The 24710-nt window shown below is 43.6% G+C and overlaps 1 protein-coding gene across 6 annotated transcripts in view; it reads left to right on the forward strand.

Annotated features, from left to right (window-relative positions):
* The window catches only part of SETBP1 (SET binding protein 1), a 383487-nt gene that overhangs the window by 189376 nt on the left and 169401 nt on the right, over positions 1 to 24710 (forward strand). For all 6 annotated transcript variants that reach the window (XR_009497227.1, XM_059894183.1, XM_059894185.1 and 3 more), the window contains exon 3: positions 7005 to 7058. Coding sequence is in view for 5 of the 6 variants with exons in the window: in XM_059894183.1 (XP_059750166.1) it covers positions 7005 to 7058 (54 nt within the window). In the remaining variant the exon portion in view is untranslated. The remainder of the gene's footprint in view (positions 1 to 7004; positions 7059 to 24710) is intronic.

Here is a 24710-nt window from a genome sequence, read left to right on the forward strand (position 1 = left end):
TTCCAATGGAATGTGAATTTTGCATTTTGTTCGAAGGAAAGAACCTACAGCCCAGATTCTACTCCTGAGAAGCAACACATCTCTAGCTCCTTTCTTTCCTGGTAAGTTAGCTATGCTTTCTTAAGTGTATAGTTTGCTGAATTTCAGATGAAAAGAATAGACATCACTGCTTGCAGAAAATGGAAAGAAAAGGAGAGAAAGCATTTTCCCGATGAATAACTCATGGCAAGTATTAAAAGCTGTGTTCTTAAAAATGAGGTCTGTTCATGCATCCATTCCAATCCTAGTAAGAGATGACTGTCTTAGCATCTTTAGAGAGGTGAGCTGGTTAATTCTCTTCCCCCAGGTATATTCTGTTAGCACTGGGAGTGGCTTCTTCACCTATGTAGGGGCCTTCTCTTTTAAGATAAGCATTTTCCAATTTTATTTTTTATAAAGTTTTAAATCAAATAGATCTTAAATGGAAGTCCAATATAAAATGCCAGTAAGAGGTGTGCTGTTCTGGCTAAAGTGGGATGGGCTCCTTAGAGCACAGTTTGAACACCACTCTTCTATATGTTTCCTATGCATGGTTCATTTTGAAACATCAGAGGCATCATATAGGACCTGATAAAACCTCTATTAATATACATTCCAAAAATAGTGGGGCTCATGGAGTATTATGATGTAGTGAAAGGGAACACGCATCCACCAAACCAGGGTCCTGTGCCTCCCTACCACCTACAAATGGTGTAACCTCAGAAACGACTTAAGCTGCTTGAGCTACTTTTTACCAAAATGCATAATAAATGAGGATATGAACATTCATGTCACCAGTTTATACGAGGTTTACCTCTGTAAACTTCCCACCCAACACCACACAAGATGCCCTCCATCCATGAAATCCAGTTTCCTTTGTCTGCAGAACAAGACATTTACAAAGAATTTTACTGGGAAGTTCAAAAAGTGCAGGGTGAACTTCTGTAGGTTCACCAGCTTCAAATAACATAAAACAAGACTTCTTGTCTCAGTGAGTTCTAGATTAGGGCATTCAGAGGCCTCTTCTTTCATTAAGCTCGATACGTATAGCTCTAATCTGCAAGAAGGGTTAAATACATTCTCACCCAGAAGTTGAAATAGCTGTGTCTTGGACAACAACCAAATATACATACCACTCTAAGAACATAGGTTATATGTGTGATCTTGCAAGATCACACATGGAGTCTTTAAAGAAAATGTATAAGCTCTTTTGGCTACATGTCTAGGGGAATTTGTTACAAATCTCACCTATAAATATTAGAACCCCATTATTTAAAAGATAATACAAGAAAAATATAAGCAATCAAGACTAGGCTTGCTTAGAGTTATATTCAATTATTATTAGCCATCCTTGTTGCTCTTTGGAAGAGAACCTAAAACTAAGACTGGAGGTATCAGTGGTTTCAGGTTTAACCTTTAAAATTCCATGAGAGTGAGGGGATTTAACAAAAGGACACTCAGCCCAGCTAGGATGGCCACTTCGAGTGTGTAACTTACTTCTTAGGCTGGGAGGAAACTGGCTGCCTGGCCCCTGCGTCAGCCACCCTAAATGCTTTGGCGGTTAGAACTAATGCTTTCCAAATTGTAAGGTTGTTTACCTTTAGCTTGGATGTGGATGTGACTGCGGCCTCCCTGGGATGGTGACCCCGTGTAGCAGCCTGAGTGACCACTCTCTAAATTCCTGTTTGCACACCAATAATAGAGACACAGTACAAGACTATCTCATTGCCCTCCCATCTGTCCTTCTGATTAGAAATTCCTCCACAGAATGTAGACAACCTCTTAGAAGTGTTTTGTGGGGAAAAGTTCCAGGAAAAAAGAGAGAGAGGAGACTAGATAGAGTCTGTTCCATCTCTTTTATCCCTGAGGTAAGAGAGACACACTGGGGTACTGGAAGTGTGGGGCCAGAGGGAACACGGAATTCATTTTATAGGTGGTAAAACAAGACCTGAATAGGGGAAGTGACCCCAAAACAGATCCCACAGTGAGTGGAGGCAGACCCAGGGCCAAGGCATGAGTTTTCTCCCTCTGAGTCTGACTTTTGTACAGCAGTGTTCCAGTCATCATCCTGTGAGGAATAGCAACATGTCGGTTCCATTTTACCTCCCTCAATTCAATTTCCACATTTCCTTCTGTGTTCCTGGAACTCTATTGCAGGCTCACTCATGGTTGGTGGTTCCAGAGCCTGTTGCTTCGTAGAAACCAAGCTTTCTTTCTTAGTTTTTTTTTCCTTTTCTCTGTCTTAACCCCGGCCACTCTCCCCTCCCGATTTGAATCTCCCAGTCCCCAGGTGTTAGGTCATCTAAAACTTTCTTTGGGTTGCCTGCATATGGTTGGCTTTGTTGTTTCTGCTTTTTCACTGGGTAAGCCACTTACTCTTTCTGGGCCTCAGTTTCTAGTTGGTTTCTAACAACCCCGATCACACACATAATTGGGTGTTTATCTCCCTTGCTGGGATGCTGCCTTCCACACAGGCTGTCCCCAACTGTTTTGTCATTTGAGGGATTGGGGTGGGATGTGGTTCATGTTCCATCCTGTGGCCAAAGTAAGAAGCAAGTGACACTTCACAAAATAAAGAGGGGGAAAAAAATCCATTTTCTACAAAATAGAAAAGGGAAAGGAGAACAGATTGAAAAGAGGACAGGTGAGGTAAAAAGTGTATTTGATGAAAGGATGGTGTCTTTAAGGGAAATTTGAAATAGGGTCGTTTGTTTTCCCCAAAGCCGTCTTTGCTCTGTTTTCTTTATCTGTGTACCTGCCTACCACTGCCTCCACCCATCCACCCATCCGTCCATCTCCCATGTTGTCATCTACTTTTCTGGCCCACGGGGAGGGAATATTTGAGAAGAGCAAATAACCTAGAGGATCCCTATCACAGCCGGGCTTCAGTGTGTCCAGCTGCATGTCTACAAGGCTGGGATCCTTTCAGCCAGATGTCCAGCATGAGCCCGCCCCCCCCACTCCCCATTTTATGTCAGGGACTCCCTTCCCGGATGCAGTGTGTCCTTTTGATGAGGGGCCAGAAGAGGGGAAGTGATACTCCTGGGGCTGGAGGACACGGAGGAAAATGGAGCAGCTTCCTCCCCTCTTTTGAAGGAAGCTCTGGAAGCTGTAGAATTTAGCAGGTGAAAAAGAAGCTATTTGAGGGGCAGTCTGAGGCCCATGGAGGTCCCAGGATGCTGCAGCTGGCTGCAGCTGTGCTGGGGGTGACTTACGGTGGTGTGGGAAGCAAAGGGAGAATCCCGTTCAGGAAGCTGGGTGTGAGAGGAATGCCAGCAGAACGCCTCTGCTTGTGAAGCTGAACGTATTTCTCTCACCCGAGGGTCCCACAGCTTCCTGCATCTTCCCCCTGCTCCCCAGCCTGCCCTTTGGGCTTGGAGAGACCAAGAAAAAAAATTGAACTTGCGCCGAGAGAGAAACTGCAGCTCCTCAAAAATGGAAAGCAGGGTCATCATCATAATATTCTGAATGTGGACTGTTCCAGAGAGCAGGGAGACGTGTCAGGAATGAGAATGGTTTGAGACAGGGCCCCAGGATGCTGCCCAGCTCCACCAGGGAGATGAAAGAATTTTCTCCTTCCTTTGCCTTTTAAATGTAATTCTGTCTGCCCTTCTCCCCCACACCCACCCAACCCTTTTACTGGGAGCAGTGCAGACATTTAGCCATACTGGGAAAAGGCAGGATCCTTTTCATTAACTGCAACCTGACTGCAGTCCCCAGAGCCACGGCGGAATGCATTTCCTCCCTCTTCGCTTCCCTGTCCTGGATCCCTCCCCACACAGCTAGGATGGTCTGAGCAGTGAACTCTTTTTCTGTGGGACAGAATGAGGAAGGGGTCTGGTCAGGGGGTGGGGGGTGGGGACAGTTTGGACAGGGTCTGGATCAGTGCTTTTTAGGGCAGTGATTTGTGGAAGCACATTCTCATCTCTTCTCTGCCATGCCTCAGTCTCCCCTGCTGATTAATTCATTCAGATATTTGAATGCTATTTCATGCAGGAAATGCTCTAGGTGCTGAGCATTCTAGGTGTCTTTTCCTCTTGTCAACTTGGAAGATGTCATAAGCTGTCTCTCACACTTCTCAGTAATTTAGTCATTCTAGTCCTCACCTCTAGTTTGACAATATTCCCCACTTTTCTTGTAAGTCATTTGACCAACAGGTACTTAATGACTAATTGTTTGTCCAGATTCTTCTTAACACTTTGAGAAATGCAGAAATTATGTAAGATTTTTATAAACCATGGTCTTGTTGGGCATGGGCTTGTTAGGCGAAAAAAGGAAAATACAAAGTATATGCAAAAGAGAAGTTTAAATAATTAAGACCTAAATTGCGGGAATTCCCTGGCGATCCAGTGGTTAGGACTTCGTGCTTCCACTGCAGGGGGCACGGGTTCGATCCCTGGTCGGGGAACTAAGATCCCGCATGATGCAAGGCACGCCACCACCTCTCCCCCGCAAAAAAAAAAAAAAAGAACTAAATTGCATGCATCTTTCTTCTGCTTAAGAGAAGGGAAAGAGGATGTAAGATGTAAGTTTTCCAGGGAGGATGGGATAGATCCTAACTTTGTTGAGCAGGGGACACAAGGAATAATAACCAAAAAGTCTGTATCTTTATTTCCATTCAAAGTGGATATGGTCATTTCTCAATCCCAAACCACTAACGTGAGGGAATAGCGCATATGCTAAGATGCCATGAACACCCTTGTGGTTTATTTTCTGTTGCAGCATCTCAGAACTGGGAAGAACTAGATATTTGGGTCTTACTTCTGCTGTCTGCCTGGTGAACTTCGTGAAAGCGCAGTAGAAGAGTCCCTGCCAGCTGGACTTCCAGGGCCTGGAGAGTTTGAGACCTGAGTCCTATACGCTAACACATGTCTGTGGCCCTGTTCTTGCAGAGATCACTCCCATGCCCATACATCACCCCAGCCTGTCTGTCCCTCCTCCCCAGCTCCATCCCAACCTGCGCTTGAATCAGAGGCCCTAGGCCATATTGACAAGTCCTGAAAAGTGGATTGTTGTTACCAATTAAATAAAATAGTATCTGAAAGGAAGGGTTAGTTAAGGGTCATTCATAGGGACACACATTTTATGTTCCTGCCTGTGGCTCATTTGACTAACAGTCTGGCACTCATGTTTTTTCCTATGTCATGTCTCCTCAACAAATTATCTCCAGTGTGCCTCCACCAGAGGCATCATGTTAAAGGAGAAAGAGGATAAGCTTTGGGATAATATACTGTTGGATTTAAATCCCAAATATGTGTTCTACCTGTGTGACTTAAAAAAGGTTTTCTAACCTCCATAAGTCTCAATTTTCCCATCCATAAAGTGGAGGTACTTTCTATTTCATGAGGGAGTTATGAAGATTAAAAAATAAAAATTCTATAAGGCAGCAACCACTGCGCTGGGCACCCAGGCGATCCTCGATGTGTCATGATTCCCTCCCTCCCTCCTTAATGCATGCCGCAGCTGGCAGAGAACAGACGCAAAGGGAGCTGTGCTGGGGTTGGTAAACCCCTTTTCCATGTCTTCTCCCCACTGCCGACCTGAAGCAGCTCCCCGCCTTGCCACCCGTCCATTTTCAAGGCTCAGTTCAAACTCCATCTTATTTCAGCAACCCTACCCTGAGCTTTCTTGCCTTATGTTGTTCACAGTTTGACACTAACACCCTACTACACTCTGCTCATACTGACACATGCGTGTCTTACCCTTGGACCAAATTGTATGTCCCTTGAAGGCAGAGATGCTGCATAATTATGTTCAGCCCCCAGTGTCTCGTCAGGTACCCTCATGGCTTGTTGCTTGGCTGTGTCTGCAGTCAGGGGCTGAGCTGGCTCTCTCTCGGGATGGTGTCACCTTTCCAGGCAAATGCCACTTGGGGAATCCTGCCTGCAGGCCTGGGTGTGGGGAGAGAGGTACATTCTCTACCTCCTTCCTGCTCCATCCCAGAGTTTACACACTTTGTGCGTCATTTTTGGCAAAGTCATTGAGAGAAGCTAGGGAGCCCAGGTGAGCTTTTCTGAGGGCTGGAGGCACTACAGCCCAGCGTGACTTCCTCTCTTTCTTGAACCAAACAAAATATTGTTACAGCAAATATGAAATCTTTCCTAGTTTTCACAAACGCTCTCCAGTCCTAACAAAGCTAGCGGTCACACTCCTTGAATCAAAATAAGCATCTGCCTTTTATTCTCTTTATCCCACTTTCCCAGCATTTTTGAGCAACAATAAAGAACGTGATTATTTTATTAATTTATTTTATGATTCCATTGGGTGCTTTCTGGAGAGCATGCAAAATATTAAAACCTTAACTTTACCCTTTAATATTGATTAAACACAGAGATACAGAAAATACATAACCTGACTCTCATCTAACATTGTGCATAATAGTTGGAGGCATAAGCTATGAATACCTCAATAACATATAAAATCAAAGGCAATGTACGATAAAGGGAAACTGAGTCATGTGCAGCTGGGGAGAGTAAAGGGTCATTTTCACTGGTCTGAGTTTAAAAAAAGAAGAAGAAGAAGAAGAAGAAGCAACAGCCCTCCCAGAAGAGATGAGCCTTTAACTGTCTCTTTTACTTGTCGTATCACAGAATAATTTGATAGTAGAAAAGAAGTCAGGGACCTTCTCCCTAAGGAAGTGTATGGATTCACACGTAATTTGTACTTAAAATCTCAGGGGGTCTGTGGACTTGCTGGAGTCCATCCATAGTTCATGATCCCTAACTTAAGACTCTGAAGAATTAGTGGCACCTAGAAAGAAGGTATGAGAGGGCAACAGGGATAGTCAGAGATAGAGTAGACACAAGGTGAGAAGGCCATTCAGTCCAGGCTCCTATCCCAGAAGCACCGCGTTTGCCTTCTGTGATTCTGCTGCTTTAGCTCCAGATCTGGGCTCTGGTGAGTCCATTGCCGATCAGTTGTTCTGGGGACACTGTATGCAAAGTGTAAGAAGTATCACTAAGGAAGACTACTTTGTTCTTTTCCAGCTCCTCACAGCCAGTGACCTTGCAGCCAGCGACCTCAAAGGATTTCAGCCACAGGTAAGTTCCACTGATCCTTTTATGAATTGGGAGCAAACGAAGTTGGCACCAGGGCACAAACCCCCCACCTTGGATTTCCAGCTTCTCTGACTTAAGGAACCAACCTTGACAATGACTTGGTAGTTTGTCCTCTCCCTCTGGCTCCTCCCACCTCATCATGAGCAAAACAACCTCTTTCTGCATCTTTAATATTTTATAGTACGCAAGACTGTAGACCAAGCTGCTTGGAAAGCGTGGTGGTAGGTGATTCAGCTCAGGAAAGTGCTAAACCAAGGAGGTAGAGGGCGGGGTTCTCTCCTGAATTTCTCCTCATTGGGACAGGATACTCACATTTGTGGAATCTTTGTGAGCAAATGCCTTGTAGACATGGTCTGGCAGCCAGGTTAATCTCAGACTTCTGCAGAGGCAGATGGTTGAGTTTTGCTGATCTTGGTTAGGAAACGAGCCATTTTTATCTCTGGCCAGAATGCTTTTTGGAGGTCACTATGAACAAACCACAAGAGGCACAAGAAAGGGCTCTCTGGGGACCTCCCTGGCAGTGGTGAAGATGGAAAATCACCTTCCCTGTCTTTGGAAGGGAGCTTACTGTCTCCACACAAATGCATAACCACCAGCACACACACACAACAAATGCACGACAGACACAAATTCCTTGTGTTCCCCACGGATCCTAGTGTAGATAGAGTGTGTATGCAAAGACAGGTAAATCCAAGAGCAAGAGCTGAGATGCTCCATCCCTTCCTCTGTCCCCCTTTCAATAGGAAACTTCCTGTCACTCCCCAACTCAGTGCTGCCCAAGGCCCCACCTGCTGCACCTCTGCAGAGACTCCCAAGGGCAGAGCAGGTAATTTCTAATAACAATAATTCCATATACTTGGGGATATTTTCTCCTTTAAATATGTTTTACATCCAAGAACTCACTGTACCCTCACTACACTTCTCCCATGTGTGGTGCTGAGACCCCAAGTCCTGGGGAGAAGAGGCCCCAGACCACTCAGAGAGCTAAGAACCAGAATGGGAGTGGAGCAAGAGGCTTGAGGGAGAGAATGAACAAAATAAAGGGCCCCGTTGGTGAGAGTCAAAGATAAATCCATGTACGGTTTGGGGTATTTTGATCACAGCTTGTTGATCCTTCTGTCAGGATGCAATGAGGTTTTAAAAATAGATAGTAAGGAAGCCTTTTGACAATACTGAAAACTGACAATTTATTCAAGTACTTATTCATATAACTCACACAAACTTTCAGGTGAGCTCAGGGAATATAAAACAAAAACAAAAGACAATCAGCATTTACCCATATCCCACCTACCTCCATACCTACTCTCACAATGCAGTGGGATAAATATTTATCTCAGCTAAATATTTATTTTTCTCTGGAAATTTATACAAATAAAGGGAAAAAAGGCTCTGTGTGATGTTGTTTTGTGGCTTGAAAAGGTTACATAGTGGAGACTGATTTTATGGAAGGGGTGTGTGTGTGTGTGTGTGTGTGTGTGTGTGTGTGTGTGTGGTTTTGACATTGTTTCTGACTTGATCATATTCTCTTCATGTTTTTTGAGCCACATTTCTAAAGATATTAGATTTAAAATGAACTATTAAGTTAGGTATATTGGGGGTCTGTCCACAGCATTTGAGGCCATGATCCTAGAAAGGCAGCTTCCCTGCCCTCCCCACAGATAACCCCGCAGGTGGTTGGTACAGATGGCTCACTCCCCTGCTTCCGTCTGACCTTTCCACATTATTCCATTTGTGTGTCATCCCCCCAAGGCTGGAATATAAATGCATATTTTTCACTCCTCAGGATGCATGTTCCCGAGGCCAGGAGGCCCTGGAACCTTGTGGCTAGAGTGTAGTACCCAGATCAAAAAGTCAGTTCTGCAGTGTCGTTCCTGAATCAAAAAGGCCCGGATGTGTCAACACCTAGTCAACACCACCCTCTCGGGTGCTTTTCCAAAGAGAAACAGAGCACTGCCCACATGCTTGGGGCTGTCTCCTTCTGGCCCCACTGCACCACATCGTTGGCTTCTGTTGTCATTTTCCCTTCTCTCTTCGGGTTTCAGGTGAAACTGAGCCCCAGGCATCCTGATGTCCACAATCATTCATGGTCGTGTTCCCTTCCAGGAACTGTCACTGACTTTCAGGAGGGAACTTGCTGAGGGCCCCTCCCTGGGCTCACTGTCAGTGGGCCTGTCAGCTTTCACACAGTCCACATTCACCACTTGCATGGAAAAGTTTTTGTCTTTTTTTTTTTTTTCCCTTGAAGCCCGTCCTGCTGCAGCCTCTTAAGGAAAATAGTCATGATTTCCTCCCTAATCTTTGCTGCCCCTCCACTTTGAAAGTGTGGAGAGGGGTGATTGTATGAGGCTGGCCTCTCCTTGTCTCTCTTCTCCTTTCTGCATCCAGATAGAGAAGAGGAGGGTAAGGAAGTGACTATCAGCCTTTCTCCCTGTGATTATTGGTTTGTAAAGACACCAGGTTCATTCCTAGAAATAAACACATTACTTTGAAGGTAGAGCCCAATGCTGCGATTCTACGGCCCGTACATTAGCGGTGGGAGTTCTCCCAGGCCAGCGAGCTTGGCTTCTGAGCCACACGGGGAGAACTGTCTGACCGTAGGCTACTAGTCTCAGCAGGTTTAAAAAGCACAAATGGAAATGCTCCTGAAATTCACACCTAAGTCACCCACACTCTTCTCTTCCACTTGGTTCTCCCCAAAACACATCATTCATTTTCCAACGCCTTGTTCTTCCTGACTTTAAAGGAATGAACACACTTGAGTCTCCTCTTTTCTTGTCTTCGGATGATTAGAAATGAGGACCCTCATCTCCCTTTGCCAGACCATCTCTCTCCATCCCCAAAAGGAATAAAAAGAGGCATCTCACTCCCTTAGTAGAAGCCCCACAATCGTATGATTTCTTCTTCATTTTATTTTTACTCTTTTTTTTTCTCCTCAGTTTAAGAGCTATAAGTGTTCACTAGAGACTTTGGAATGTGTGAAGGTGGTCAAAATGTACAAACTTCTAGTTATAAAATAAATAAGTCCTGGGGGTGTAATGTACAGCATGGTGACTATAGTTAATAGTACTGTACTGTATATTTGAAAGTTATTAAAAGAGTAGGTCTTGAAAGTTCTCATCACAAGAAAAAAAAATGTAGTTCTGTGTGGTGATGGATGTTAACTATAAAAATTAACTAAAAAGAAGAAATTTGGAAAATATAAGAAAATAAAAAAAATCTCTTTGCACCCCAGAAATATTTATAATGACATTTTGGGGTATAGTCTTACAATAGTTATTGTACATAGACATACACATCTATGGGATTTTTTAAAAAATTGATAATCATATTTTATATGCTTTTTTTAACCTTCTTTTTTGCTTGTTTGCATGCTTTTCATGTCACTGGAAAATCTTCTAGCAACTGGCTATTTTTGTCCACTTGCTAGTACCATCATTTATTTACCACGCCCCTCTTGCTAGACATTCCATTCCTTTTGCAGGCTGAGCGCTCCAGGAGGAATCCAAGGCAAGTGCTAGATTCTCTGCTCTCATCTAAGATACAAATAGCATCCACGGCTTCTTGGCATTTAGTTCTTCTTTATCTCTCAGTTCCTACAGGCATGTGAATGTTGCTTAAATTTTGTAGTAAAGTGTCCATGTGTGCCCATGGGCATTTAAGCATCTGCTTACAAGGGCCCAGGTTGGGGATGCTGGGAAGAAATAACCGTAGCGTGGGGCCCAATCTCAGATGCAAGTTTCACCTGTCCAGCTACAGTGCTAGGAAAGCAACCCTGAGAAGACCCATCCCCCACAGAGGAGAGCACCCACAAAAGGACTTGGTCCTCACCTGCTTCATAAATGCCTCACTGTCTCAGAGGAGAGAGGATACTTCCTTCAGGAAAAATTGAGTTTTACTTCAAGTATGCCTCATGACAGGATTTTGGGAGGCAAGTGTAATAGCTATTCTATAAAGGGTCGCCATTTTAAAGGAATTTCTAAAATGTCCGTTGCTATTATGGCCAAGGGGACATTTGCAGTGAAGGGTAAGAAGAGTCACTCAGAACACAGAAAAACATTTTTCAGTGCAGAGAAAACAGGGCTTTCAGTCACTGAGCTGCCATTTCATTCAAAGGCGCCCATGGAGACCTTTATGTGGGGCTCCCTGCTGCGCAGACTTTTCCCCAGAATTTTGACAATTCTGGAATGTTCTGCCACTACTATTAGCTTTGTGAACCTGGGGAAGTTACCTAGTGGCTTTAATCCTCATTTTCCTTATCAAGCAAAAAAACTGTGCAGCTTATCCCACAGATTGTTGTGAGGCTCAAATTGTTGTGAGACAATATTGTGAAAGCAACCTAGCATGATGCCTGCCACACACAGTAAATTCAACCTTTTCTTTTGATAGAAAAGTACAGGTTAAATTATTTAAGAATTGAGAAGAAGGAGAAATTATATCTGTATAGAGCAAGCAGGGAAGTCTTATAGGGAGAGATGTCATTGTACGTGCGCCAGGATAGGTGAGAAGGAAGTGAGGCGGTGAACTTACTCCAGGGCAGGGGAAGCCTAGATGAAGACCAAACCAAGGGTGGAGATGCTTGGGTATGTTCTGGAGACTTGGAATGCTTTAATTACTCTGGTTCAGAGGGAGTATGGTGAAGATATAGCTGCAAATTAGGTTGGGACCAAATTGCAGGAGGTCTCCAAAGTCCAGAAAAATAGTTGAGCTTTTTTTTTTTTTTAATGAACTATTATTGAAGTTTTCAAACTTATACAAAAGTAGACGTGATAGTTTAATAAACCTCCATATATTATCCAACTTTTATTATCTATTATTCAACTTTAATATATTGTTACAGAAGCCTTGATTTGGAGCATTTGCTGATTTCTGTGGTGTAAATATCCCCATGGTGAACAACTTTAAGCTGCCAATGGTTTAACAACCTGTTTGCAAAGTCTTTGACAGCCAGCTTTCCAGAGTTGGTGTATCGGTTCCCTGCATACCACTGGGCCAGCTTCAGTAATCATTACCATTTGCCAATCTTACTTCATCTATACTCCCAGATACATATATATTTTTTAATTTTAAATTTGGGGAGACTATTTTTTAAAAATCCCAGTCATCATGTTATTTCACTCATAAATAATTCAGTAAGCTTTTCTAACAAATAAGGGCTTAAAAAATACAATCACAATGCCATTATCACACCTATAAAAATAACAATAATTCAGTAATATTTTCTAATGCCCAGTCCATGTTCAGATTTCTCTGATTATCTTAACATGACATTTTACAGTTGATGTTTGAATAAGGATCCAGATTTTAGATTGTGACATCCATCTGAGGACAGTGTAGCCATTGAAGGTTTGAGGATGGGGAAGAGTCACAACTGTGATGCAAGAAGGTTATACCATAGTTAGTAGGTGTGATGAAAAGAAGAGGGGATCCAGTAATAAGCCTGTGCCATTGGTCCATGTGAGACGTAGTAGGGAATGAAACTGGGCTGGGGTCAATGTGGACATGTTCCTGAGGGGATGAATGCCAGATAAAGTACAGGGGCAGAATCAGTGGACCTGGTAGCTGCTAGGCTGATTGGAGAAATAAGGGGACCATAAACATAAAGGAAGTACAGGTTGAGAAGGTACTGTGTTCATTCCAGGATTAAGTGTGATTATCGCCAAGTGTTCAAAGGAGGGGGATTTTGTCATCCCTGAAAGAACCCTTACCCCATTTTCCTCAGGCCCCACAATCAGTTCTACTCATAGACCATCACGGGGTTAAACCATCTGCAAAATATCCTGGGCTCCGTGAGTCCTAACCCAGAAATTTTTAATGCAGGCATGAAATCCCTGAGTTCCCAGGTTGCTTGTTCTTGCAGGGTTGATAGTGTCCTTCAGAACAGAATCCCCATTGTCTGACTCTGTTCCCATGCACACCCACTGCCTACAGGCTCAGAGTCAACAGTCATAAAGATGGAAAAGGAAGCTCGGGATTTTCCAGAGCACCCAGCCCCTGTTGGACTCAGCTGGAGTTGGTGTTACTACATGTCCACACGGCCTTTGATTGAGTGTACATATGCCAAAGACTTACTAAAAGTGAGCTGAATGCCAGAAAGTGTTCTTTGAACTTTACATTTATTCATCATTTAATCCTTACAAACCTCTGTGAAATCAGTAATAATATTATTTTCATTTTAAAAGTAATCACAGAGAAGTTAAGGTCACAAAGCCTGTAAGTGGCAGAATTACGATTTGAACCCAGGCAGTCTGGCTCCAACACCTGTGTTCTTTACCTCTTATGCTATGACACCTTGAGTTAGAGCTTATCACCATTGTTAAGATAATTCAAACCCAAACTGACCACTGATAAGACCAGGACAAGCAGCCTCCGCTTCACTTTTGTGTATTATATTGAGTTTTCTTGATCTCAGCCTGTTCAAGGAAAAGCAATTCATCTATCTCAGAGCAAGAGAGGGAATTTTTGTGGAGCATTTTGAATCCTTCCGTCTTGGCAAAGCATTTCTGTTGTTCTCATCCCCTTCCTTCCCCAGTTCCCAAATGGAGAGTTGTGGTAGTTGTCCCTTCTACAGAGGAAACCCAGTTGAGGCAGAGGTAGGTGGTGTAGTCTCCCATCTAGGACACACAACAATGAGAAAACAGGTTGGCTTGTTTTGAACTCGCCATATAGTATCTATTTTGCCATTTGGGGAAGAACCATCCCAAAGCAAAACAGTGTATAAGGAAGTCCCATTCTCAGTGCTTACTTACTCCTTTCATTTCAGAATTGAAAGAACAAGACAGAACACCTAGAGTAGCAGTTCTCAACCTTTACTGCATATGGGATTATCGAGGGAGCTTATGAAAACTACAGGAGCCCAGGCCCAACCCCATTGAATTAGTCTGGGTGGAGTCCAGAAGCTCCAGGTGTTCTCAGAAGCTCCCCAGAATCTAAATCAGTCTCCTCATTTTCTAGATAAAGACTGAGGCACAGAGGTAGTCTTGAAGAGGAGAGAAAATAAAAGACCCCACAATCAAATGGCTTCTACCCAGTGTCAGGAATGTGCCATGCGCTTCACTTGCCTCTGGTGACTAAACCCACAGCAACCTTTTATCAGACAGCTTACTCTTCCCCTTTCACGGAGGAAGAAAATGGGATCCAGGCAGAGGATGTATGGCTAAGCAGGGATTCTATAAAGCCTACACCTGTGCCCACCGCCTGCTATTTCCACTCAACAGTTGAGATTTGTCCAGTATTTTAACCTAGCTCGTGATGGTGTTGGGTTTATGACCTCCTCTGCTTGCTACCTAGACATTCTGGACTCTAAGACATGTACAAAAAGGCCCAGCTTTCCAACACTGCCCCAAGAGAGAATGTGTGTGGTTGGCTGGTGCACCACATCCCCTGACTTCAGGAGCAAGGTTGATCCCACGCGTCCTCCTTGCTCAAGGTCCTGCTTAGTAAACTCACACCTTTTTCTCAAGGCCTTTCTTCACGCTTGCCCTCTGCCTCTTGCCATGCATCTTTGCTCTCTGATTCAGTACGATTCGGAGCATGGACTGCAGACTAGTGCTGGCCTGTCAAGTGTGTGTTACTGGTCCACAATGAGATGCATCTAAAAACAGAGTGTTTAGAAACTTTTATGGCAACTTGATGTTTCCATGATATCCGAGCATGTGATCATTTCCCTACTAATTTATCTTTGTAGTATTTTACCAAAGTAACTATACATAAATATGGGTTGGGAAAAAGAAAAACATGTCGTCATTCCCCAAAAATTGCAGATGCAGTTTCCTGGTTTTATCAAAAGGGTAGGATCTCGACTCTTGGTTTTTTTGCCTTCTTCTATGAGCTCATGTGACTATATTTGTATTGTGAATACTGTTCCCCCTCAAAAAAATGGCTCCACCCATAAAGGTGTTTTTTTGGCTACTTGTGGGATACCTACATAAAACATGGATCTTTCCCCATAATTCCTAAGGCAACCTACTTTATTTTGCTTACCTAACATGGACATCTGTGACAATAGTAGAGTACTTTAAACAAAAACATTTGTTCACATGCATACATATACTTTGTACTAAAACCCAAACTGACATTATTACTTTTCTTACATGAGATCAGCCTCTTCGTACTACAGGTATATCTTTTTTGCACTGCCTGCCTTGACAGTGTTTATAGCAGATTTTTTTTTTTTTTTTAAACCAGTATTGACATTTAGTCCTGAAGAGAGAAGTTCTCCAGGTGTTTCCAGAGTGTCTGGCATTTCAGTGGAATATTCTGAAGTCTTAGTAAGTTCTAAATCTCTTTAGACTTTAATGAATATTTTTTTTCTCCCAAGATGTTCTGACCACCTGAGGGCCGCATGCAGGTGAGTCCAACTTAAAACAGACCTAATATGCAGAAATTCACACGCAGGAAAATTGCTGGTTGGCAGGTGGGTGTTGGGAGAAGAAGGGCTTCCTCATATGCAGAAAGATTTTTCTCCTTTATCAAAGGAATCAATGTAAGTTATCCCTGACAGCATATTCAAATATGATTTAGCCTCAAAATCTGATTTAAACTCAATTTTTCAGAATAGAAATATAAACAAAGTGAGGCCAACCAGTGATGATTAACTTTGAATGTCATTCTCTTCTCTTTCAAAGACAGTTTTCATCTGAAACAAAAACAAAAACAAACCAAAATGCTTAGCAGCAAGGGTGTAGAGTTAGATGATCTCTATGATCCCTTGAGACTCAAAATGTTTAATTACACTTTGACTTCTTCCACTGACTTCATGTTTCTAGTTTTCTATTCTTGTTTTTCTCTTCCATCCTTCTGCTAAAGTGGCTTCAATTTGAGCTTCTTAAAAATCATCCTGTAATTCTGCTTACTTGAGGCTTGGGGTCATTGATGCTTTGTGATATATCTCAAGTATCTGTGTTTATTAGTGGATTGAGTTACAGATTTCCCTGTCTAAATTTTAATGTGATGCATCACTTTGTTCTACACATTTTTAGGGCTAGGAATGACTCACATGCAGAAAATACAAATTCACAGACCACCTTTAGGACTTGAAAGGAGGTATTTTCTTCAAAATCCCTTTAGCAGGATAGTTCTAAACCTGCCTAATGAGGAGAAAGGCCCACCTCTCCAACAAATAAGCACACTCACTTTTTATTTTTAAGTTCTTTCCAACCCTACTGTCTGCCTCACATTTCACTGGCCTCCTACCTATCTACCCAACCCCTTTCTGACCATCTTGTACCAGACCAAATGGGTCGATTGAGAGGCATCAGGAGACCCCTGCAAGAGAGGGGCCCCTCATAGTGGAACAGCTTGCAGACCTCAAGTGGCATCTTCCAGCCATCTGTCTACTTGTGTTTGGAGCCTGCATCAAGTCTGCAGACAGCCTCCACCACAGCATTCTGATATGTCCCTGATAATGACCATCCCCTCCCCCTTCTCCAGTTCTGCACATGATCTTCCTTCTGCATCACTTGCCTTCTTCAAAATGTGTATCACAGCCTCTGACAGAACCATGTTGCCAACACGTGTCCCAAGCCAATGATTCATGAGACAGAAAAACTTTATGTGATGTTGTTGTAATCTTTATTACTATAAATAGTAAAACTTGATGCTTATTTAGGAATACAACATGAATCTCTCTCACCCTTCTGTATCCGGTAACTAGCACAGAGAACGTTTCCCATTACTTTATCATTTAGTAGTTGAAATCACAGGTCTGCCCTGTATTAGCTGTGTGGCCCACATTTAGTATTTAATGTGTATGTGGCTCAGATTCTGTTTTAGTGAAAGAAGGATACCTGTTCCATGGGATTTTGAGGAGGACTGAATAGATAGGCCCAAAAAACAGTATCTGGTATCTGCTAAGCACTCCATACAGCACACACTCCATATGTGCTGTAGTTCTTATTATTCTTGTAAGTTACATATTGAAATTGAACCTGGACCACTGAAGCAGACTTCAGAACACAAATTGCAGCTTCCCAAGAAAATATAACTAGAATTTGGGATTACCAATAAAGAAAAAAAACATAAAAAACAAACAAAAAATCTAGATCTTGCCTGATGTTTTCACTAGTTTGTTTATGACACTTGCCAATCAAAGTGAGCAATAGTAGACAGCCTGGCCCTGTGAGAATGACCCTACAAGAGGAAGGAGGAGGACAGGATGAATGGGATGGATAAGGGACAGATAGGAACCGTTTGGCGGGGACATGAGAACACCCAGAAAGAAGTGCCTTCGTTGCTTGCTTCTTTCCCTTACCACCTGCGGCACTTTCCCATGGATGAGGACTAGCTAGAAAGTGTTCAAAATCAGCGGTCCCCAACCTTTTTGGCACCAGGGACCGGTTTCGTGGAAGACAATTTTTCCACGGACCGGAGAGGGCAGGATGGTTTTGGGATGATTGAAGCACATTACATTTATTGTGCACTTTATTTCTATTATTATTACATTGTAATATATAATGAAATAATTATGCAACTCACCATAATGCAGAATAAGTGGGAGCCCTGAGCTTGTTTTCACTTGGCACTCACTGATAGGGTTTTGATATGAGTCTGCAAGCAATTGATTTATTATGGTGTCTGTGCAGTCAAACCTCTCTGCCAATGATAATCTGTATTTGCAGCCACTCCCCAGCGCTAGCTAACATCACTGCCTCAGCTCCACCTCAGATAGTCAGGCGTTAGATTCTCAGAGAGTGCACAACCTAGATCCCTCGCACGCGCAGTTCACAGTAGGGTTCACGCTCCTATAAGAGTCTAATGCAGCCGCAGATCTGACAGGAGGCGGAGCTCAGGCGGTAATGCGAGCAATGGGGAGTAAATACAGATGAAGCTTTGCTCACTTGCCCGCCGCTCACCTCCTGCTCTGCGGCCTGGTTCCTAACAGGCCACTGGTACCAGGGTTGGGGACCTCTGTTCAAAATGACTTTAAACAAATGCATCAAGAGCTTTTTTAACCACCAGAGCATTGCCTCATCTGAACCAACTCCCTTGGGTCTAGTGATCCTCGGCATAATTCTGGACATCTACTTCAGCTCCAACCCTGTAAAAGAATCACAGGCGCAATGATTTATTGCCCAGAAAAATCAGTGAGGAATTGTACCAAAGTGCATTTGGATGGGTGCTGTTCAGGGAGACTGTGTTAGGGTTTGGGGACTTTGGGGGGATTTTATATGATGACTTTCATATCCATAAATTCAGTTGTTTCTATATTAAAGATGAGATAAGAGCTGATTCAAGAAGCATATGGGTTCTGGAGTCCGTGGGCTGTCAGATGGAGGTGGAACCTGCAGAAGGGAGCCGTCCTGGCTGCAGGACTCTTGTCTCCAGTAAGCAGTCCACCGTCAACATGCTGACAGGGCAAGTAGCTTGCTGATAGGAATGAGAAGTCTGTGCCCAGATGTGAGCCTTGTTTGTACTGTGAGAAAACACAGCTGGCTAAATTTGGCTTTCTTACTCTTCATCTGGTTAGGAACAGAAATGCCAAAGTGGAGAATGGGGGGATGAGATGAGCACTGTGTAAAAACATAAAGAATCTGTGTACAAAAAGTAGATGCTCAATGAATATTTGTAGAACCCATTCTAGGGATGCATGCATATCAGAAGTAAAAATAGATCCCCCAAACAAAAATGCATGTATCCAAATTCTGATATTTCTTTAATGCCTCTGGCCTTGTGGTTATGATAAAGATAGCTTCTATCACTTGTCTTATTTTTGGAGCTAATGAATTTTGTGAGCCTTTTTTTAGGACAACCAAATCTTTGGAGCTTTGCGTGTCTTTCACTATTATTTAATGGTATAGCAGGAGCATTCAAGTACCTCTGGAATTGGGACTAGAAATACACAGCTTTGAATTAAATCAGTTTGACTCAGCCGCCTCCGACCTATTGCATTATTGACATCTTGTGAAAGGTGACTAAGGCATGGGGTCATGAGAGAAGTGGGAAGAGTGCTGAAAAAAGAACTGTCTGTGAAATCTCAGCCTGCAGGCATCTGGAGAGACAGCGCATTTCATTCTTGATAAACTCCAGCAGAAAAGAGCAATCAGCTAAACGAGAGCTGGACAAATTAAATGGCTGAGTATTATTTCAAAGGGGAGCTCGGGCAGCATCAGAAATTCCCCATCAGCTGTAATAACGCCAATTACTTTGCTAACTGCAGATTCCATCATGATGTGTTTCGTGCAATCAGGCGTAGTACTCTTACAGGGGCCTGATGGGTTTTGTTTACTCTGAATGTGCATTTGTAGAGAATCTTTTGCGCCCAAAGGCTTAGAGCTCTGAGCATCTTCTTCTCGGTCCAGACTCATCCACAGCTGAGGGAGATTATCTCTGAGATGGAGGCGGGAGCAGGCTGGGCAGGCTGGACCCAGTGCCCCTCTCACGGGAGAATGCCTGGGATTTAAATACAAAGAGAGCAGCTGGGTGTGGTAGTTCTTAGTGAGTGTGGCAATCTCTAGAAAACCTCTCTGTCGGTTACCCAACTAGTAAATAAATACATATTTCTGATTACGAGCGAAGGTTCTTGGCACATCGGAGTGTTGGAAAGATCACCTTAAACAGTAATAACAAACAGAAGCTCTGGGAGGAAAGACGGCGCCAAGAGTTCATTAAGCCTTAAATACTGACAAATGGGGGTGCAGGGCTTTCATTGTCTCCCTTTGAGAATCATTTGGCTGGATGTCAAACAGCTCATTTCAAATATGGGAAGACATTGTAAGAGAGGAAGATATCCCTCCTCCTCCCAACATTTTAGCAGGGGAAATACAATTTGGAGAGTCTACAGGAACATTCATTTTCTGTTTACATTTGGCTCCGTAGAAATTAATGGGTTTGTGGCTCCAGCTACTTTGAGGAGTGAGTTGTGATTCTCCATTTACACACCCAGTTGAGGAAGGCGCTAATCATGGGCGTTTACCGAGCGCTTCGGCCTGATTGACAGCTGGAGTGGAAGCTGTATCTGTGGCTGCTGGGGTGCAGAAGAAGAGCTAAAGGCTGATTTGATTCCACTTGTGCTGAGCTGTCATCTGAGGCCAGAGCCTGGAGGAGAATGGGAAGCTATTCTACCTCTGCTTTGTGACAAGCAACCCGTGTGTCATTTTATTTTTTTAACCTGCCTCTTCCTCCTTCACGACTATGATAAAGGCCTCTTTGCCTAGGGAAGAAAGGATTCTCCTGAATTCAAAGGCAGCTACCAGTGCCTCCGAGTGAGTGGCTCATCTGCTCTCCAAGCCCTCCCTCTCCCAGCTGCTGCCCAGGGCTCCCGGCCCACAAGACCAGCATCGGGGCAGGTCCTACTGTAGATGGGAAGGCAGCCGTAAGATCAGGTGGGAACGGAGGACAGGTCCATAGGATACCAGTTAGTGTGGCAGGGCTCATGCCTCGCAGATCATTCATTCCAGGAGTGTGTGTATGCACGCACACACACGTGAGCATGTACATGTGTTTGTTTCCCCTAAAAGAGGTACTTCAACTAGTGTATTTGGTTTGACACCAGCCTTTCTGCAGGTGGCAGCTGTTCAGATAACGTTCTTGGCTCTCTGATAAGAGGCAGAACTTGTCTCCTGCAAATCCCCGGTGATAGAAACAGCCCTTCGAAATCACGAGATAATGTATGAAGCATTAAATGGAGGTGAGGGCATCAAATCGTGCCACGTGTACTCAGCATCAGCAACTCCACAACCAATGGCAAAGAGAGCTGCCATGTCCGGCCTCCTCATCAGCATGACTTGGAAAGTATTCAGGGATCTCCTTGTTTGTGGGGCAAGTCATTTGTTCACATGTGAACTCAGAGGACAGTTCTGGCTCGGTGACACAGCCTCCACTGTGAGCAGCGTGTGCCAAGATGCATTCATCAAAATCAGTCTCAGTGGGGTGTGGTCCTGTGTCTGAGCCGTTGAGACAGGGCCAGCCTCAGATGCACTAACATAGCTCAGCTGTGAAAATAAACTCTCTTGCAGCACATACTCTTCTCCCATCTTCCTCTATAATATCCTTTTTAAAAAACATATGCCGTAAGCAATCCAACGTTTTAAGAAACTGGGCCCTTGTACCAATCTTAGTGATTCCACTTTCCTTAAATATATGTCAGTCTAGATCTGCTAGTTAGGACATCTGCCGACATATTAATACACCTCTACTAGGTGCAGGACACCTACCAAAAGGCCAGAGAAACCTTTTTAAAAGACATTTCATTCCTTGCACTTGTGGAATGAATAGGGTCATGCTCTAAGCCCATATACAGGATATGAAACAATAAAATCAGCTTATATTTATGTAGCAGTTTTATATACCTTCTTATACCTGATGAGCACCAGGAACATGTGAAATAGGTAACTTCATTTTACAGAAGAAAAAGTAGAGACTGAGGCAGATTAAATGATTTGCTCAAAGTCCTCAACTGTTTAGTGATAAAGTGATAAAAGGGATTCACCAAGACTCTAAAACCCCATTCCCCCTTTGTTCTTTGCCGTCTTGTCCACAGATGTAAGACAACAGGGTAGCTGGTATTGTGTACTGGTGACATTTCTGTATATTTCTGCTTTACCTATAGAAGAGATTTAGAATTTCTGCTAAACTAAATGTTCCCCAAAGGAAGGCTAGAACCAATGCGAGTTAGTTGAGGGAGACAGATTTCCAGTTTATTTAGAAAGACTTTCCCAGCAACAGAAGGCACTTAGCCCCATGTGCCTAGTTAGCACCCAATCTCTGGATACTTATGAGTAGAAGGAAAGGCAGTATAGCAGAGGGGTTTCGTCAGGTGCGGGTACAGGTACAAGACCTGAGACTGAACATTTGCTAGCTTTGTGACCTTGCTCAGGTTAGATAACCTCTCTGAGTCTTGGTTTTCTCATGCATACAAGGGAGAGAGCAATACTTACCTCACCTGGTGTAAGACTGATTAAGTACACATGTAAGGGACTGAACACTTTGCCTGGAACAAAGCACTTTCTCAAGAAATGTTTGGCATTTCTCTAAGTCATTGCATCCCATGTGTCTCCTCTTTCCTGGCCACCCTGTCCAAGCAAACGCTCTCTGTACCAGGTGAGGAAAGTTGGTCCAGCAGTCCTTCCAATGGCAGCATTGGGGCCCAGATGCTGTGGTCCCCACTCACAGGTCTGGGTCCAGCATCTTATTAAACTCATTTTAGATTTAGAAACCAGAAGAAGGTCATTGGAACTGGAATCCCCAGCAACTCTGAGTAATTCACAAGTATGTCGTTTGGGAAATAGTTTTTATGTTTGCCAAAAGATGATACATGGAAAATGTGTCACTGAAGACACTCTTGTTCAAATAAAACTTCTTTCAGTCCATTATGCTAGACCCTGCTGGCATCTTGAAGAGGCCTTTCCAAAAATAAATGCCCTGGGTAATCCGAGTCTCTGAGTATGTCATGAGCTCAGTGCCTAGGTGTGTGTCTCAACTTCTTTATGGCCTCAGATGACAGATGAGCACAAGTGGGGTCAAATCAGCCTTAGCTCTTTGTCTGCACCCCCAGCTGTCTCAGATACAGGTTCCACTCCAGCTGTCAGTCAAGCCATGTGTCTCTCAGTTTCTTTATGTACAAATGGAGGGCTGTGCTTGAATGATGCCTAAAAAGTCTTCCAGCTCTAGTATTTTAACCTTTTCCATTCCATCCCATTCCTGTAGACATCAGACTTCTAGAGGCTGTAAAGAACATAAATGAAGGTTTTTAAAGAACAGGTCTAGTTCTTCCATAGCTCACTGCTAAGGCCACTGACTACTTAAATCTTTATTTACTCTGTCCAAGATGTTCCTCAACCTAGTTGAATCAAAGCCTTCCCATTTCATTTTTTGACACTTGCATATTTTTCCTAGTTGGATACTATACTTGCATATTCATATGTAAAAGTAGTTTTAATTTAAAATAAAAAGAGTGCTTGGAATCTGTAGCCTTTGGTTCTACCCAGATGCCTCCTGCAGGAAGCACCCTGTCACCTGTCAGGTGTATCCAATTCCTCTTAAAAACTTTAACACCCTTCAGAAATATGGAGAAAACCCCATCTTTGGGAGTTTCATTAGCTTGGTAAACACTTCACCTTTTGAAAGACTACTGGACTGTACGTTTTATTATTATTAATTATTATTATTAATAATTAAAAGGAAGCCAACTATCCTATTTGATGCCACACATAAATGACAGCTTTCTAAAGCCCCCCCAAAAGCTTCCAATTGTGCTCCTCCAAAATGACCTTCTAATTCCTGGTGAAGGATCTTCTCATGCTGAACTTATCAGAGGCCCTGGCTTGCAGTGGGCCATCAGGAATACTTGCTGAATGAATGAATGAATTGGTGAATGAGTGAGTAGCATTACCATCTGGTATTTGGGAAGAACTTGGAGCTTGGGGTCACATGGAATTGGGTCTGAATTTTGATCTTCCTTTTAGTAGGTGCACGATCTTGAGAAAATTCCTTAACTTTTTTTCCTTTGTCAAGTAGAGACATGAACTCCCTTTAAGTGTTACTAGAAGGATTAGAAATGTTCAATGTAAGTGCCTGATACATGGGAGGTGCCTGTTAAAAGAAGGCTTTTTAACTCTCCTGCCTCATGCAGTGCTGTTGCCCACTGGGCCTTTAGGAAGTGTTTGATGACTGAAGAGAACCTAGCACCATTCATCAGAGGCCACAAGTCATCCACACACAAAAATGACAACTCCTTCATCTACTGAGCTGCTGTTCTCAGCTGGGGAAGTCCCCAGTCCCCTGGATGGCACATAGGTCTGGCCAACCAGTTATGTACAGCTCTCTCTAGCTATTCTGAGCATGAACAAAATTACCTGGGGATTCTCTTCTTGACAGGACTAGAGACTTCTGCTCTTAGGGAAGAAAAAGCAGTTCTGATAATGAGATGACGGAGCAGAGGGCTTTTCCCTGTTCTCAACTAGGGCTCAAGTGGTGGAGAAGCAGTCCCGAATGCGCAAAGGCCAAGACCAAGGACTGTGGCAGGTCTTCAGGATGAGAGAGGAGCAAGGACCAGCTAGGATCAGTTATTCTAGGGTGAGCATCCAGACTGGGTAAAATTCTTGGGCCACTGACCACAGAAGGCAGAGAATACAATGAGCCAGTGGCCAACTATGTCCACGATGCCCAGGGCTTATCCAAGCAGGGGCAGGACAGGAGGATGTCAAAGGTCTTAGAAGATGTGATCAAACAAAAGTCACATGAAGAGAGGCAGCAGGACATCTGATCACAGATACCAGGAAACCAGGCCCCCAAATGCAAGGGCTCAGTTGTAGGAAGGTAGGGTACTGAGGTGCGAGACAGTAGAGCCAAACAAGAACCCATTTGGACCAACAAACAAATCATTTTCTGGGCTCAACAGGAACTTACACGTTAGAGGAACATTCAGTCTCTGTGCCTGATGAAAGGCAACCCAAACCCCTTCCTTGGTGGAGTCGTTCAGAGTGCTGGTCCTACTCTGTGCCAGGGAAGATGATCCATTTCTACACCAAGCTCCCAGTGAGGCAAGTTATGTAGGCTGAGGCTGCAGCCGCGCTCTTCAGGTGGTGAGAAGTAGAGCTAAGGAAACTCAAACTAAGGGTTTCATCCCCTTGTGAGCCAGTTAGCTCTGCCTGTGTGAAGATGAAGTCTTAGCAGCTCATCAGATGTCACAAATAGTTC

The sequence above is a fragment of the Balaenoptera ricei genome, chromosome 14 (genome assembly GCF_028023285.1).
Source record: "Balaenoptera ricei isolate mBalRic1 chromosome 14, mBalRic1.hap2, whole genome shotgun sequence".
NCBI classification, from domain to species: domain Eukaryota; kingdom Metazoa; phylum Chordata; class Mammalia; order Artiodactyla; family Balaenopteridae; genus Balaenoptera; species Balaenoptera ricei.